This window comes from Trichechus manatus, unplaced genomic scaffold (genome assembly GCF_000243295.1).
Source record: "Trichechus manatus latirostris isolate Lorelei unplaced genomic scaffold, TriManLat1.0 scaffold00211, whole genome shotgun sequence".
NCBI classification, from domain to species: domain Eukaryota; kingdom Metazoa; phylum Chordata; class Mammalia; order Sirenia; family Trichechidae; genus Trichechus; species Trichechus manatus.
The window spans coordinates 3187583-3205835 of record NW_004444147.1 but is presented as its reverse complement, the minus strand read 5'-3'; the positions used below and the strand labels follow the sequence as shown (position 1 = coordinate 3205835).

The 18253-nt window shown below is 39.1% G+C and overlaps 1 protein-coding gene across 1 annotated transcript in view; it reads right to left on the bottom strand.

Annotated features, from left to right (window-relative positions):
• Positions 1-18253, bottom strand: part of MDN1 (midasin AAA ATPase 1) — a 178376-nt gene that overhangs the window by 119628 nt on the left and 40495 nt on the right. The window contains exons 6-13 of the mRNA XM_023742487.1: positions 13348-13590; positions 13005-13136; positions 11244-11347; positions 9427-9541; positions 6493-6686; positions 5758-5836; positions 1754-1849; positions 332-444 (exon numbers count right to left, since the gene is read on the bottom strand). Of these exons, the coding sequence (XP_023598255.1) occupies positions 332-444; positions 1754-1849; positions 5758-5836; positions 6493-6686; positions 9427-9541; positions 11244-11347; positions 13005-13136; positions 13348-13590 (1076 nt within the window). The remainder of the gene's footprint in view (positions 1-331; positions 445-1753; positions 1850-5757; positions 5837-6492; positions 6687-9426; positions 9542-11243; positions 11348-13004; positions 13137-13347; positions 13591-18253) is intronic.

The window sequence follows — 18253 nt, the reverse complement described above, 5'->3', positions numbered from 1 at the left end:
GGCTACAGCAGGGTATGCCTATACTTCATTTCATTCGTGTGGATTCAGCACAGTGTTCCGTATGTGGCAAACTCAGGTTTTGCTTTTTGGAACTTTCTTTTTACGAACACTTTCAATTCACTGTTGGTTGAACCTGCGGGTGCGGAACATGCAGATACGGAAAACACTACTTTGTTTTTGTGCTTTCGAAAACGCTACTCATCACCACACAGCACAGTGGGGAGATCACAGTTCAGACATACACTCTGCTCAAAAGTAAGGGGCTGGACTAGATCTTCTATCTAGTCCTGACAACTTCTAAATTCTCAGATTAGTTTAAAACCCCATTTACCTCTGTATATAGACAGCCTCACTTTGTTTCCGCAGAAGCCGCACTCGACCCACTTGCACATCTAGCTCATTGATGACAATTTCTGGTTTATAAAGTTGACAGAAGTATTCAGCCTGTGGGAGAGAAGAGATTCCAATTCCACCTGAGTAAAATTCTGCATACTCTTCAAACACTTCCTCACTCACGGAGTCTTTCTGTGCTCCTCTACATATCCCTTTACAAAGAACCACTCTATACTTCCAAGATCAGTGAGTTTTTAGTTAAGTTCTTTGATCCTTTTCTAAATTTCTCATTCTATAAAAAACAAAACAAAACATGGAAATGGTACTTTTTCCTCTCTGTCTATAGCTAAAGTGAAGACTTTGGCATATCCCAACAGAGAATGAACGGAAAGCTGTACTCCTAAAAGACACGGAAAAAAACAAATCATTTTTGCTTCAGGCTCTGCGTTCCTCTGCTTTCAAGTTCTAATGTAATCCAGGGAACAGTGAGTTGAATAAACCATGATACATTTGACTACAGCTATAGCAGAAAGAGGTGTTGTGACAGATACTGTTGGATGTCTACCCAACTGCCATTCCTCTCTTGTTTATCACTAACCCAAAGAACCCAAACCTTGTTCAGGTTTGAGGCAGGGTGAAAGGGACAGAGTACTTAGGGAAGGTGAGCCCCTCCCCAGCCAAAGGGGATGAACGTTGATCAGTCTAAGGCAATTATGGTGATTTCGTTCCTCTTGCCTAACACAGATATATTTCTTTATTGTTTAAGCCCCTTTTACTAGAGTGTTCTGTTACCTGAAGCCAAAACCATCCCAAGTGTTTCAGAAGCTAAGGAACATAGTCCCTGACATAAGCCTTTATAAAAGAGAGTCATCATTCATGTAGGAATGCCAGAAGCGTGCCTTAAGATGGGCCCAAGAACACCACCAACACCACTGCTGAAAGACTCTCTCTCCTCTAAGATATAAAAAGAATGCCAAAATATTAACAATGCTAGCAATGACTCTGACCCTAGATAATGATTATACAGGTGTTTATGGTACTATTCTTTTCAACTTTTCTGATGTCTGAAGACACTAATAATAGAAAGATGGAAAAAACACGATTCTGCATAAAACTACTAAGATAAAGTACCAGTACTGAGTTTACAACCTATAGAATAAAATGCTCACTAAAACACTGGATAATAAGGCATACCTGTGATACAGGACATGAGGAAACTCATTTTAGGAATATGGAATACTCGGAGAACTACCTAATAGGGGAATACGTGAGCTTTACACCCATGAGAGAGAGCAATGAAACCAACTTTTACAGAGGAAACAGCACTGCAAAAGCCATTCCAGGTAAGAACCAGAGGCCAGCAATCAAGCTAACCATCTCAAGCTCCTTTCAACAGGTAAGTAAAAATAGTACCACATACCTTTTTCTTGGAAATGTTCAATTTGCTTCCAATGACTTCTGCCATTTTCAGTTTACTTGTCTGCTTAGAAAGCATTGCTGTGAAACAGTCCAAAGCCTATTAAGATAACCAAGGTAAATATCAACTGAATTTAAAAATAATACATTAATCACAGAGCATCACTATCAGGAGTGCAAGAGGGAGGGACACAGACCCCAGCAGAAACATTTCTGCAAGATTGAAGGAATGCAAAGAAGGTACCAGTCCTGGACTCAAGGACCTTACTATAATGAAGAGACAAGACACAACAAATGTGAAGACTTTACTATCAAAACATTAGCTATATTTAAAAAATAAAAACTCATTTTGCAAATCCTAAAGATTCAGGCAAAGAGGATAAGACAGTAGACAATACTGGGGAGGCCAGCACAACTTGTATAAGGAAAGGTCATGGAAGCTCCATAGTCCATCCAAACTCCCTGAGGGACCAAACTGCTGGGTGGAGGGCTGTGGGGACCATGGTCTCGGGGAACATCTAGCTCAACTGGCATAACACAGTTTATAAAGAAAATGTTCTACATTCTACCTTGATGAGTAGCATCTGGGGTCTTAAAAGCCTGTGAGCAGCCATCAAAGACACACCACTGGTCTCACCCCTTCAGAAGCAAGGGAGAATGAAGAAAACAAGATACAAGGGAAAGGTTAGTCCAAAGGACTAATGAACCACAACCACCACAGTCTCCACCAGACTGAGTCCAGTACAACCAGATGGTGCCCAGCTACCACCACTGACTGCTCTGACAGGGATCACGACAGAGGGTCCTGGACAGAGCTGGAGAAGGATGTAGAACAAAATTCTAACTCACAAAAAAAGACCAGACTTACTGGCCTGACAGAGACTGGAGAAACCCAAAGAGTATGGCCCCCGGACACCCTCTTCGCCAAAGATTAGACAGCCCCATAAAACAAAATGAGACTAATGGGGTACAGTCCAGGGACAAGGACTAGAGGGCAGGAGGGGACAGGAAAGCTGGTAATAGGGAACCCAAGGCTGAGAAGGGACAGTGTTGACATGTTGTGGGGTTGTTAACCAGTGTCATAAAACAATATGTGTACTGTTTAATGAGAAACTATTTGTTCTGTAAACCTTCATCTAAATTACAATAAAAAATTTAAAAAAAAAAAAGATTCAGGCAAAGAATAATAATTAGTGTTAATTATTGGGTAAATGGTTCATGGGGAAGTAATGCTGAAGTAGCACCAAAAGATTAAGATCTAGCTGTAAGAGGAAACACCTGCGTGCAACAGAGGGCTCACACTGTCATTAACTTAATCGACCATTCAATCTTAGCAACTACTAGCAGGCCAAGCAGTTATGTGTCTTCTGACAAAACAAAAAATAAAAGTCAATTCTGACTCATGGCAACTCCATGTGCTGCAGAGTAGAACTGTGCTCTGCAGCATTTTCATAGCTGTGGTCTTTTGGAAGCAAATCGCCACACCTTTATTCTGTGGCACCTGTGGGTGAGTTTGAACTGCCAACCTTTCAGTTAGTGGCTGCGCACTTAACCATTTGCACCACCCAGAGACTCCCATGACTTCTGATGGAAAACAATATAAAGTACACATTAAACCAAAACCAAACTTGATGCCATCAAGTCGATTCTGATTCACAGTAACCCTACAGGACAGAGTAGAATTACCCCATAGAGTTTCCAAGGAGGAGCTGGTGGATTCTAACTGTCGACCTTCTGGTTAGCAGCCAAGCTCTTAATTATCACCAAAAATAGATTTTACAAAAAAAAGGGCTGAATTTGAATCCATCAAGCCTTTGTTAAATATCCACTCACAGGAAATACAAGGGATAAATAACAAGGTAAAGGACACCATGAGAAAGCAACCAGATAATGGCAGGGGGTGGAACATCCTAAGGACAACAAGCTTGATCTCTTCAAAAAAAAAAGACAGAGTAAAAGAGTCTTAAGTCTACATGCATAGAAGAAAGATCTAAAAGAATATACACTAAAATATTAAAGGTGCTAAGTAATCTCTGGATGGGGGAATATTTTTATTTTCTCATTTTCCCTTCCCTACATTTTCCTACATATTACTATAGCTATATATACATATATACACATATATCATCTATATTAATTAAATTTTATTTGATAAATATATGAAGCCAATAGAAGAGGCAATTAGGTACTAATTAGGACTCCCATCAGGCTCCAAAAGCTAAGGAAGTTCCATGAGCACAGTTCTGAACTGGGGAGCCGATTAGAAACTTTGGGCTACTACCTAATTTGTATATTGTTTTATTTTTACTTATTAAAAAAAACTTCAAAATTTATAATAACATCTTTGATATAAATTTTGGTGTGCTTAATATTTTATTTTCCTTGATCAAGTCATCAATTTGGCAATCATTTACGACCCATCCTTCTTTCCTTCCAATATTCCATAATTTTCCTGTGTTTTCATTTTATCTTCTTTACTGAGAAAAAGAGAACATGAACACTTTACTGAAAAAGGTAGAAATATAAGGTAATAAATATACAAACAAGAGCTGAAAAACAGAAAAACCCCAGTGTCCATAAACTAATGTATGGATAAACAAAATGTGGTATATCCATACAGTGTAATATCATTCAGCCGTAAAAAGGAATGAAGTAAATGATACTTGCTAGAAAGTGGGTCAACCTCGAAAACATTATGCTAAGTGAGAGAAACCAGATACAAACGGTCACAACTTGCATGATTTCATTCACATGAAATAGCCAGAATAGGTAAATCCCCAGAGAGAGAAAGCAGATTGGTTGCTGCCATGCACCAATGGCAGAAAGAAGGAATGAGGAGTGACAGCTAATGAGTACAGGGTTTCTTTTCGGGATGATTAAATTTTTCTGGAATTAGATAATGGTGATAGTAGCACAACTCTACAAAAATATACTAAAAACCCTGAACTGTATACTTTTATAAGGGTGAATTTTACAGTGTGTGAATGGTATTTCAATAAAGCAGTTATAAGTAAACAATACATATATATATACACAATGACTTTCTGAAATAGACAGTAAGGAAAATAAGAGAAATCCTACCAATAGCCTGGTTTTCTTAGGAAAGTATAAAACAAGGTTATCTGCAAGAGAGATGAGGAGCGTAGGAGAATGGGAGGGAGAGTTCACCAGAGGATGAAAGATAAAGGTCTGCCACACAGCATTTCAGGGTTCATCTGCGCGTAAGTGTATACTCCAAATGAGGTTTCTTTCTACTCGAAGTGATTTTACCAACACAAAGAGATGCTGCAAACAAAAATGGGTCACTATTCTCTCAATCTCAGTTGACAGAAACCAGAATGTTTTATAAGCAAAAAATGGTCAACATTCTAAGAGTCTACAGATCTTCAGGCAGTACATCTATTCTTAAGCAGGTAGAAATAAATCTCTCTTCTTATCGAATATGGCAGAGTTGTAATCCAATATGGGCTCCCCTCCCACACAACACGCTTTTCCCCAAGGCAGGCATACAAGGTTTCACTTTGTAACCCCCACATAAATTTCTCTAGGTTAAACATAAAAGCCCTGCTGAAGCTAGCAGAGGGATCAGACAAACACATATTTACCAGATAGACTAAGAAATCATATCTAGAAATAAATACTAAACATCTTAGAAACATTTATTTTACAACACTGGTTTATTATCACTTCAGGGTTTTTCCTCTTCATTTTATCTTAAATTTCAGTGTCTATTTTTGTGCTACTCAGACTATACTTATTTTGAAATTAGTAGTAATTTATTTCAAAACCCACAATACATTTATCATATGTCCAATTAGTTTTAAGACAACATTAGTTCAATTGTAACTAGCTAAGGACATCAAACAGTATTTGCACAAAAGAAAAACTCTCACAGACATCGAGAGACAGGATAAAAGCCTGAGACAGAAAAGTGAAAGGAAAAAATAACAATGGAAATCAACGGCCTTGGAGCAAAGAAAAAACATACTTGGGAAAACAACATCTTACCTCTCGAAAAATATTTAATGATGCTGATGAAGAACTGTCAAAGCTATGGGCAATCCTATTACACCAATTCAGGAGATCCCTTAAAAAAAGAGAGAGACAGAGAGAAATAAAACACCACAGGCCAAAGACATCAGGAACAGCAGACAGTGTATTTATTGAACTTGACCCACTTAAGTCTGGGGTGCACCAGCTAACTAAGTCTCTCCTTTTTTCTAGCAATGAAAAGATGGAAAGGATTAGAAAAAAGATTCAGTGGTCCCAGCCACTAATCTTACCAGGAAGTGACCTGTCACTCATTAGTCCTCCCATCCATGGCATGGATGAGGGGGCGGCAACTAACTCTCAGAGCAAACTGAGGGTAATCCCCCATTCCTAATTCTTACTTCTCAAATGGTAAGTCAACCACTGAGAATGGAGAGCAAAGGTGCAAACCCAGAAAGCATTACTTAAGACCACAAGTATCAGAAAGGACATCCAGCGAGAGAACTACGTCATAACTATTTCAAGGTTTGTCTTGAAGTTATTTTTTGAAGCTATAATAATGTTACCTTTATCAAGTCTTCTGTCAGTAACTATAGATCTGAAAAAGGGAAAGCATTTTCCTCTGACACCATCAAGAAGCCCAGAAGTCTAATTTCAAATTCTGACCTCTCATGACCATTTTGCTTTAGCTGATAAGAACTTGAGGAAACCAGTTTTTCAAATATCAATACAAAATACTGTTTAATCAAGTACCTTAGAGACAGTTCTCTTCCCTCTAGGCTTGGTCTTTTGTTTTCTCTTCTGGCTTCTGAGACGTCCTCAGGTGCCTGTCCACATTCAACGTGACTATCACTCTGACAGTGATGTTTCTCACCAGTAAGCTGGATATAAATTTCAAGCAGGTGATCAGTTGCTGCTGATAGACTGGGATATCTGCTCTGAAGAACCTGACGGAGGGAGAAAGAAAGAAAATTTTAAAAGTACACCTGAACAACTGACAGCTGCTGTTAGCTATCGTCAAACTGATTCTGACTCATGGTGATCTTACGTGTACAGAGTATAACTGTCCTACAGGCTTTCCAAGGCTGTGACTTTTTCAGAAGCGGATCTACAGGCCTGTCTCCTGAGGCTCCTCTGGTTGGGTTCGAAACACCAACCTTTCAGCTGCTGACACTAGTCAACCAAAATATCAATTTCTCTAAGAAATGTGTCATCTTTACCAAGTGTCGTGGATTGAACTGTGTTCTCCAAAAATATCTGTCAACTTGGCTGGGTTATGATTCCCAGTATTGTATGATTGTGTATCATTTTGTAATCTGATGTGATTTCCTTATGTGTTGCAAACTTGATCACTATGATGTAATAAGATGGATCAGCGGCAGTTATACTGATGAGGTATGTAAGACTGAATTGTGTCTTAAGCCAATCTCTTTTGAGATATAAAAGAAAGAAGCGAGCAGAGAAACATGGGAAACTAATACCACCAAGAAAGCAGTGCCGGGAGCAGAGCACATCCTTTGGACCTGAGATTCCTGTGCAGAGATGCTCCCAGACCAAGGGAAGATGGATGCATCATAAGGACCTACCTCAAGAGCCGACAGACAGACAGCCCTCCCCCCTGGAGCTGATGCCTCAAATTTGGACTTGTAACCTACTAGACTGTGAGAAAATAAATCTCTATCCATTTGAAACTATCCACTTGTGGTATTTCTGTTATCGCAGCACTAGATGACTAAGACACCAAGTATAAGGGTTTCTGCCCCATCCCCAAATGTCGTGTTTTTTATTTCCCAGAACTCAGTATTCTGGAAAGCTCATCCATCTATAACACAGCTTAGAGTGTAGATGCCAGATGGGGAGAAGGTCCTCAAGAAACAAACCACATGCATCAAAGTCCAAGGAGCTGACTCACTGAAGAATCCAAATTTTGGACACAATTCTAATAAGGTTCACAATATAATTTCCCAGCCAAAAAGTGAATTAGAAGCAGTTAATGGGAAGAGAAAAAATAAGTTTTTAAAAGCAGACCACAATGAATGCAGACAGTTGTCACTACTACTAACAAAAAGTAGCTGGTCTTTAAAAGGCAGACAAGAAAACTTAAAGCACAAAGATCTAGTTCTATTCACTTTAACAGCTATTGAGAATTTATTGAGGCCCTTCACTTTATACTACAGGTTCATAATATTGACTCTAAGGCTTTATATCGATTTGTTCAGTCAAGTCTGTTTAAGAAAGCAGGGAAACATCACACATATATCAGATACAGTACCATCAAATACATTTGAATTTGCTTGAAAAGAAGTATATTGTGATCCCAATTTCATATACGTAATGTCTGCATACTTACAAAGATAAAGAACTAAAGCCTTAAAAATGTCATCTCAAGTAGTAGATCATATAAAAATTTTTATTTCTTCGTATTTTTTTTACTAAGGGATTTTACAATAAATATTTTAACATGTATTTCAGATATAATAAATAAAGACAGAAAAATAGAATAATATCAAATTCAATTTAATGGATACAGACACAGATTTTTCAAATAGAGAATTTAGTTTTTTGTGTATGCAGGGAACATATACAACGTGGTCACATGTTAAAGCATAAAAAAGCTTTAATAAGTTTATTTTTCTAAAGTTAGGCTTATTGAGGTATAATTACATACCAGAGATTCATTCTTTTTTAAGTATAAAGTTCTAAGAGTTTTGACAAATGTATATACTCAAATAACCACCACCATAAACAAGAGATAAAATATTTTCATCACCTCAAAACAAAATATTCCCTCATGTACCTTTTGCAATCAATCCCTTCCCCATCTCCTATGCCTCAGCCCCTGGCAATAAAAAGAGATCATCTAGTTCAATTCTCCTCACATAACAGATGAAGAAAGCAAAACACCTAAAGTTTAATTTAAGTACCCATTCCCTGTATTTTAAGGGTATTCCTTAGACAAACCATGCCAAGAAAAGTTTTCTGTTATGTATTTATTCGTAAACTTACACCAAGAAAGAGGTAATAAAGCTAAGCATGCCTGTATAACCACTGGCAATGCTTTATTCACTGCTCTCCAAAATAGAGAGTTGAGGAACGGGAACCTTTCCAAGTAAGGAGGTAGATGAGGGGTGGGGGAATGTCAGAAAGCATGACAAACCTGTTAATGATCTAGTATACCAACAGTACTGACCAAGTGAATCAATATATAAAATTTATAAAATAATTCATCTCAATTTTCATTAATACCCAAATCAAAATATGTATTAAGTTGCTAAGTATAAAAAACCTTAGTAACAAATCAATTTACTAAAAAGATCCTTAGGAACAACTGGAGAAACTTAAGAATAGTCTGGGTATTAAATAGTATTGAGGAATTACTGTTCACGTTATTGGGTATAATTATGTTATTGTAGTTATATATAAAAATGCCTTTAAATTTTTAGAGATGCATACTGAAGTATTTAGGGGTGAAATGGCATGGGGCTTGCTGTAAATACTTCAGCAAAGAAAAAATAAGGGAGGAAGCAAACATGGTAAAATGTTAACAAATTAACTGCTAAATTTAGGTTGATGAGTATTTTGGCAGTTCATTACACTATTCTCTCTACTTTCATGTATGTTTGGAACTTCTCATAGTAAAAAGTAAAAAAAGAAAGCACTGATAATTGCTTTCTAATAACCACATACCTCATGCAGTTCTGTCTTATCCATGTTATCCAGGTGAATTCTGGTCCAATATTTGTCCAGCAAAGTAGCATGACTGTTTAGCGGTCGATACCAACTTCCTCCATAGCTCAAGAGTCTACATTTCAAAACAAAAAGGAGTCACACAAAATTCCCAATTTTAATCTTGAATTATGCTATTGGATATCACTTGCTATACAATATCTCACATATGAATAACACTCACAATCCCTTCTGCCAGACACTATACAGGGCTTTTAAGGCAGATGACAAATGAAAGGCTCACAGCTGACCCAAGTTTGCCTCTTTCCTAAGAAAGAGTGACAGTTACAGCTTCAATCAAGTTCTTTTCAAATCACTGCAAATATTTCTATTAGGTAAGTGTTTTGGTCTCAATGACAAATGCTCCTCTTCTTTAGGCCTAAATAACTTCAGGAAAAAGGAAACATAATCCAAGGCTCAAAGCATTAAAAGTAAGTTCACTGCCTGTTAGCAGAAGCTACAGTACCTAAAGTTATTTAAAATTTCCAGAAAAGAAGGAGGTAGAAAGGGAATGTTCATTAAACATACTCTGGGCAAGTTAGTGCTCATACCTAAGCCACTTAATTAATCCTCACAACTACTGTGAGGAGAAGGCATTTTTTTCTTCTAATGCATAAGAGAAGAGTAATAGCTCTTGCTCACTCAGCTATGATTACAAATGGCAGAGTTGAGAATTGAACACAGGTTTGCCTGGCATCTTCCCATGATGCCACACACTTATCTGGGAAATGTATGAATCTAATGGAAAAGAATGTTACTATCTCTGTGAATAAGACCAAGGTCTATTAAAATCAATAGGGTCTATCAAGGAGTTCCTTGAACACTGTCTGGTTAGCTCCACACTCCAGCTGGGAGTGAATGTTCACTGAGCTACAGTAAATACTAATCACTAACTATAATCTGATGTTAGTTTCACCTTTGGGCATTTTAAGACCTTAAGAGAATCTGTATAGGGATAGATTAGTAGGAAGAAATGAACCACTGCCTTCCTGTTGTTATAAAAGATACAAAGGAACATGCACTAAGTCTGCTCAATTTTTATTCCTTCGTTGATGCTTATATTCAACTTAATTTTTTTAACCACTGAAAATCTACGCATCATCATCATCACTAACCATTAACTGGGCACTTATTAAGTGACAAGTTTTTAGAACAAGTGGATTCACTTAATCTTTACAACCACCATCTGAAGTCGGTTGTTATTGTTGTTGTTGTGTGTTGTCTCGTCGATTCCAACTCACAGCAACCCTACATGACAGAGTAGTACTGTCCCCCATAGGGTTTCCTAAGCTGAAATCTTTATCGGAGTAGATCGCCAGGTCTTTCCTCCCACGGAACGGTTGGTGGGGTCAAACCAATGACCTTTCGGTTAGCAGCCACGCACTTAACCATTGCTCCACCAGGGCTCCTTAGGTATTACCAGCCCCATCATAATCGAAAGGCAAGGTATACACAGGTACGAAGTTTCACAGGCAGAACTCAAACCTAATACTATCTGACAACACTAACCTCTGACTGTTTTTTAAAACAAGATAAAATTTCTTTTAATTGGTTACTTATTTTCAATGGGGGAAAAAAAACTTTTATTTTTCTAAATTGATTATCTTCATTAAAAATAATCAGGAATGAAAAGTTTGGATCTGTCATCAGTTTCAACTAACCCTGCTTGAGTAGGGCCCAGAGAACTCTGTTCCAGGACTTCTGGACTCAGTATTCTAGCCTGCAGACTTACTAGGAAGAGGATCTAGAGCAAGAACTGAGGGGTCAGTAGGACCTACCTCCTAGTTGCAAAGAACTGAAATCCAGGTGCCACTTTCAGACTATCACCTCGGCCCGGAATCAAGAGCTCTCCATTCTCCAAGAGAGGGATCAGCACAGAGACCTAAATCACAAAACCCACTGATGAAGCTATGAAGACAGAAGTAACAAAAACCAGAACAACCCTCTCCCCAAATGATAAACACATCTTAGAGGAAACTCCAGTTCTCAGAGTGTGAACTGGTCACCATGCACGTGGGAATATCTGAGGTACTTACACTCCAGCACAATAGTACAACCCTCACTGTGTAACTTATTCATTCAACAAACTAGGCTCTCAGTAGTACCTAGCATGGAACAAGAATGCAAGACTCTAAGGATACAGACATGACCGAGGCTTTATAGCACAGAGTCTGACAGGAGATGAGAGACAGGGAAACCACCGTTGACAGCACCATCAGCTGAGAAGGGGATCTGGGTATGTTCTTAAGAAAATATAACTTCACTATAAAATGATAATTAAGTTTAAATTTGATCAAATGAACCACATACTCTCTGGAGACAAAAGTGCTGACAGAAAAGGAATGGTCTGCACAAAATGGACCTCAAAAGTACAAGAATGTCTTGATGTTTAGCAGGCATGACCAAAGGGAGAGAGAGACAGAAATTGTCAGTTTTGTCTTTAATCTGGACTTGGTCACCACAGAGACGCACTTAGCTATGGGAGAGGGATATGGTCCCTTAATGGTTTCCTAGGTACCTGACATATGAAAAAAACTGCCCAAGCAGAAGGATACCAGAAAGGAAAAAAACTCAATGAATATTTTGAAACTGGCCTTGTGGTTTATATTTAAATTTTATTTTTAAGTGTAATTGGTCAGCCTCAACTCTGTAAGAAAACCGAGTTCCCAGACCTACAACACTAAACATCAAGACCCTAGGACATGGAGATCAAACTGTGAGGTCCATTCTGGGCCAGTAGCCCCAGAACATCTTTACATCATCACCCACTAAAAGCATCAGAATTTATAAACACTTATTTTAAGTCACCCCTACCCTCTCACACCTCCCTAAACCTACACATACACACATATTCATTCTCTTTTTCATATCCAAGAGGGAAAAGGCCATACGCAGTTAACTAGAGGGTTCACCTTAAAATAAAATTAAAACCAATCTGAGCAAAATCCGCCCAAAGAAGGAATTTTTCACTCTGAATACATTTTTTGTCAGTATTTACACAGTACAGAAAAAGCATGGACTGCCTCCATGGTTGAATTTTAAATGCACAGAAGAATAAAGACCAAATATATATCAAGTGTATTGTTCTTATACTGAATATAAGAAAAGACAAAGCATGCTTTTATTACATCATCTCTTCCTTTCATTTTTTCTAAGCCCACTGCTCTACAGTTGCTATAGCTGGGAAAGAGGATCTCAAACTTCTCAACTTCTCATTTTATCTGTAACACAGCTGTTTCCTACCAGGCCTGTTCTTGGACAGACTGTGAAATTGGTCACATATTTAAGTGCAGGAGGAAAAAAGTATAGAACACAGGAAACAGCAAAAGCAGAATTTTACAGATTCTCCATCAAGCACGAGATCAGTCAAGTAATCCAAGACCTCAAATCAGATTACATACATAACCATGAATGAGCTCCCTATATTATCTCTAATCAAACAACTTTTTTGTTTAAACCATCTCCAGAATTACTATTAACAAAATGGATCTCAAAGACAGGAAAGACGATAGGAGGCAATAATCAGCAAGATGACATACCACGTCCAAGGGGGCATAGTCAATATCCTCCAGAAGGATCCAGTGGCCCTTGGTGGCCGCCTGTGTCAGAGTGCCAGGCTGCCACACAAACTCTCCTGGGACGTCTGTGCAGCGATACATCCCCAACAGCATCTGCAGAAAGAGGAAAAAGTAATTAGACAAGCCACACACCTGAGGTGCCAATGCTATATCCCTTGATTAATTCTGTTTAATTACCATAGGGATATAAGCAGGTACTTGAGGTTTACACAGTTTAGCCCTATCAGGTACAAGCAAAAACAAAACTTGACTACAGATATTTACAAGCATGCTAACCCACCAAAACTTGTCATTTCTTAATTACCTTACTGTCAGTCTGATCTCCAAGCTGGACTTTGAGAAGACGAGGGGACTTCCTTCTACCTGTCATTGCTGCTAAATGTTCAACTAAGGAAGTTTTGCCACATCCTATTGGTCCTTCCAACAATACAGCATTCTGAGAAGCCACTGCCATAGCCAAGGTTTGAAGATTTTTGCAGACTGACTCAACCAGCACGTAAGACCTCAGGGCCAGCTCCTGTTCACACGAAGAACTCCTATTACTAGCCTGAGGAGACAAGCAATGAATAAAAGGCATGTCAAAAAGAGTCTCTCTCTCAAAGGACACAACTTTTACAACAATGCTCCCACTGATCTTACATAAATCTCTGTCAATAAATAGTAGTATTATAAAACTGAAGACACAAAGCCTATTACAGAGCAGGTATGTTATTCAAAGTAAATATCTGACCTATTTTTTTCCTTTCCTTTTTGTTTTTTTGAAAGAGGGCAGAATTCGTTAACACATTTAAGAGAAAGTCTTCCCAAAGTTTAAGAAGGGGAATCATAGTTGGGTTTTGGTTTTTTTTTTTTGTTTTTTTTTTTTTTGGAGTTTTTCTTCCCCTCCCCATATTCTAGGATTTCACATCTCAGATCACGAATACACACAATACACTTATCAGATGACGAGAGAAATACAAACAATGAGAAGACATTTTATATTATTAAGATTGCTAAATTTTTCCGGACATAAGAAGAGTATTGGGGTGATTTTTTTTAAGTCCTTCTCTTTTACAGATACATACTAAAATATTTAGGTATGAAATGATGTTTTGGGGATTTCCTTCAAAATAATATAGTATAGGGAAAATGGGCAGGAATATAAATGAAAATATAATTAATCAAAAATTTAAAATTGTTGAAGCTGGGTGATGGGTACTTGGGATTCAATACACCATTCTTTCTACACTGGAATATCTTTCATAACAAAAAGTTAAATAACAATAACAATCACGTACCCCATATAGATAGCAGAAAAGATCTCTTGGAAAAGTGGAAACATCACTAACTTTTAAGGGATAGTAACTTCTCAAACTTGGCAAGTCTTCTGAAGATAAGGGAGACAAAATAGGAGCCTCAGAGCTAGCAGCTTGGGAACTTTCCTCAGGTCTGTCACCTTCAGCAATTTAGTAAGAAGGCTGGGCCACAGCACCACTGTGCACTCCTGCCCCAGCACCCCCAGCTGCTCAACACTAGGCCCATCTGAGGCAAATTCCTTCCCTATGTTACAATTCTAATGCCCTAAACTTAATCCACGTCAGGACAGTGGTTACAGGGTTTGGGGGGGGCGCGGTGGGCAGCAGCTAGTGACTAGACAGGAACACAAGGAGCTTTTGAAGTGCTGGTAATATTGTTTCTTGGTGCTACTGAGCTCTACACTTACGACATGTGCATGTTTCTATCTGTATATTATGTTGTTGTTGTTAGGTGCCACCGAGTCGGTTCCAACTCATAGCAACCTGACGAACAACAGAATGAAACACTGCCTGGTCCTGCACCATCTTCACAATCATTGTTATGCTTGAGCCCACTTTTGCAACCACTGGGTCAATCCATCTTCTTAAGGGTCTTTCTCTTTTTTGATGACCCTCTACTTTACCAAGCATGATGTCCTTCTCCAGGGACTGGTCCCTTCTGACAACATGTGCAAAGTATGCGATACAAAGTATTACCATCCCTGCTTCTAATGAGCATTCTGGCTGTACTTCTTCCAGGACAGATTTGTTTGTTCTTTTGCCAGTCCATAATATATTATACAGTCCTTTATATTATACATCAATATAAATATTTTTTTTTTTTTTTTTTCCTAATTCTACCACCCAGAGACAAACCAACGGCAGTACTTGTTCTAATAAGAAAACTTGGTGGGTCTGACCATCAAAGTGACAAATGACTGAAGACAGCTGGGGAAAACAAAACTGGCTCCCAATGGTTCCAGATTTATGATTTATAAGCCTTTCCAACTGTGATCTGAACATATATCCCTGGAAAGATGTTAATTTCATATGGCAGAGAGGAAGATATTAGCTTCACACACGAAGAGCAAAGAGAATATTCTGAGAGAAAAAGGCTGCTGGAAGTGAACATCCCTGGGCCCAGTCCTATCTTTGCCAAAGAGCAGCCCAAGGGTCTCCAGGCAAATCATTCTGCCTCTGTTTCACACAAATATGGGATCACATCATGTGCTACCCAAGTTCACACAGCTGTCACAGCAAGCAAACAAGAAATAGGGAGAAGCGAAGTTAAACATATCACAAAGGCACCATTACTGTTTCTAATTTCATATTAAAGACAGAAAAAGGGGATATCAGAAAGCTGGGAACTTGGTGAATTTCTCTTAATCTCTTCAACACTTCCAAAAATGGAGTAGCAAGAGGCGCGGCCAAAATGGCAGAGTAGTCAGACACTTCTAGTGGACCCTCTTACAACAAAGACCCGAAAAAACGAGTGAATCAATTATATATGACAATCGAGAAGCCCTGAACATCTAAGGAAAAGTTGAGTAACCAGACTGAGACACAGGGAGAGGGAGAGACGGTTCAGAAGCAGCGAGGAGTTGCAAGACCTGACCCGGCAAGAGCCTGAGCACATCAGGCCTGAGCAGTTCATGGGTGAGCGATGAGGCAGGCAAACAGCAGTGCTCAGGAGGCGCGTTTTCCGCACTGGGAGAGACCCAGTGCCAGAGAGTCTACTCGGCCACCCAGAACCAGTGAAAAGCAGCACTGGATTGGGGAAAGATAAGTACTTGTGTATGACCTACCACACAAACCAAAAAAATACCCCTTAGGGAAAAACCTCTCTCGCATTTATCTCCTCGTTCCCTGTTTTACACTGAGTCCTGGACTGGCTTCAGCAACTGTCCAGTCCCCTGCACCGGAAGTAGGATCCATCACACACCCTGAGCCATTCTCCCTGGTTTAGAGAGTAAACAAATTAACAAATGGGGAAAACTAAACTTCTGGCTCCCCTAAGCCAGGAACCCAGGGTAGGCACAGCTCCTTTACCTAGGCACAGGCATAAGGGATCCACGGACTTTGAGTGCCTTTCCCCCTGCATAGACTTGTGTGGGCCCATTTCAACAGCGTAGGCCCTCATTACCGCAGTACAACAGGGTATATACCGGAAGTCTAACTTCAACTGCTTCAGCTGTGAAGTGGCAGGTTCTTGACATTAGACACAGCTCTGCCCATTAAGCAGGGTCTTCACCTACCCACATCAGCAGCCTGAGGACTGCTGGCTCCACCCATGGCACCTAGCCACCTGTGATAGGGGCCCATGAATACAAGGTGCCCCCCAGTCCTTATAGCCAACAGCATTAGGTGCTCATAGTACGGAAGCAAAACCCACCCACCTACACGCTCTAGGGAACAGGGACACAACTTCCTCTCAGATACTTGGGGTCAGCCGTCAACCCCCTGCCTTGCTCAGAGTGTGTCCCCCTGCTGCAGCTAGATGCCTGTGCCTATACCAATCACCTAAGACTGTCTAAGACTGTAAGTGACAGCCTACACCACACACTTGGTGGCTATCTACCTTGGCACCTAAGCTGAATCCATACAGGAGTGGGCAGACTCCTGAGCTCACATACCTAGTAACAGATCTAACCACCTGGTGACAGGACATTAGAGCTTCAAAGTTGCCAATAATCAAACTAGCTCATACAAGCAGCATATTTGGGCATATCAAAACAAAACAAGAAGCTAGGACACAGTAAGTAAACATACAATAAATAACTTATTGATGGTTCAGAGACAACGGTCAATATCAAATCATATAAAGAGGCAATCCATGATGGCTTCAGCAAGCTCCCAAAATAAAGAAATAGAAATTTTCCAGAGGAGGAAAATTTCTTGGAATTAACGGAGACAGAATATAAAAGATTAATACACAGAACTCTGCAAGAAATTAGGAAGGAAATTCACCAAAACGCAGAACATGCAATACAGGAAATTAAAAAGATTAGAGAAGAGCATAATGACAAATTTAACAGGCTGCACGAATCCACAGACAGCAATCAGAAATCCAGAAGATTAACAATAAAATGTCAGAATTAGACAACTCAATAGGAAGTCATAGGAGCAGAACTGAGGCAATGGAAGTCAGAATTAGTGAGACCGAACATAAAACACTTGACAACTTATTTGAGGAAAAATCAGATAAAAGGATTTTGAAAAATGAACAAACCTTAAGAATTATGTGGGACTCTTTCAAGAGGAATAGCCTACGAGTGACTGGAGTACCAGAACGGGGGAGGGGGGGATAACAGAAAATACAGAGAGAATTGTTGAATATTTCTTGGCAGAAAACTTCCCTGATGTCGTGAGAGATGACAAGATACCTATCCAAGATGCTCGTCGAACTCCAAATAAGGTTGATCCCAAAAGAAAGTCACCAAGACATATTATAATCAAACTTGCCAAAACCAAAGATAAAGAGAGAATTTTAAGAGTGGCTAGGGATAAACAAAAAGTCATCTACAAAGAAGAGTCAATAAGAATAAGGTTGGACTACTCAGCAGAAACCATGCAGACAAGAAGGCAATGGGATGTCACATATAAAGCCTTGAAGGAAAAAAACTGCCAGCCAAGAATTATATATCCAGCAAAACTATCTCTCAGATATGACGGTGAAATTAGGGCATTTCCAGGTAAACAGAAGTTTAGGGAATTTGCTAAAACCAAACCAAAATTACAAGAAATACTGAAGGGAGTCCTCCAGTTAGAAAATCAGTAACATCAGCTAACAACCCAAGACTAGAACACAGGACAGAGCAACCAGATATCAACCCAGATAGGGAAGTTACAAAAGTAAATCAAAGCTAAAACACTGAAAATAGGGAAACAGATGTCAATATGTAAAAGATGACAACACTACAACAAAAAAGAGGGACT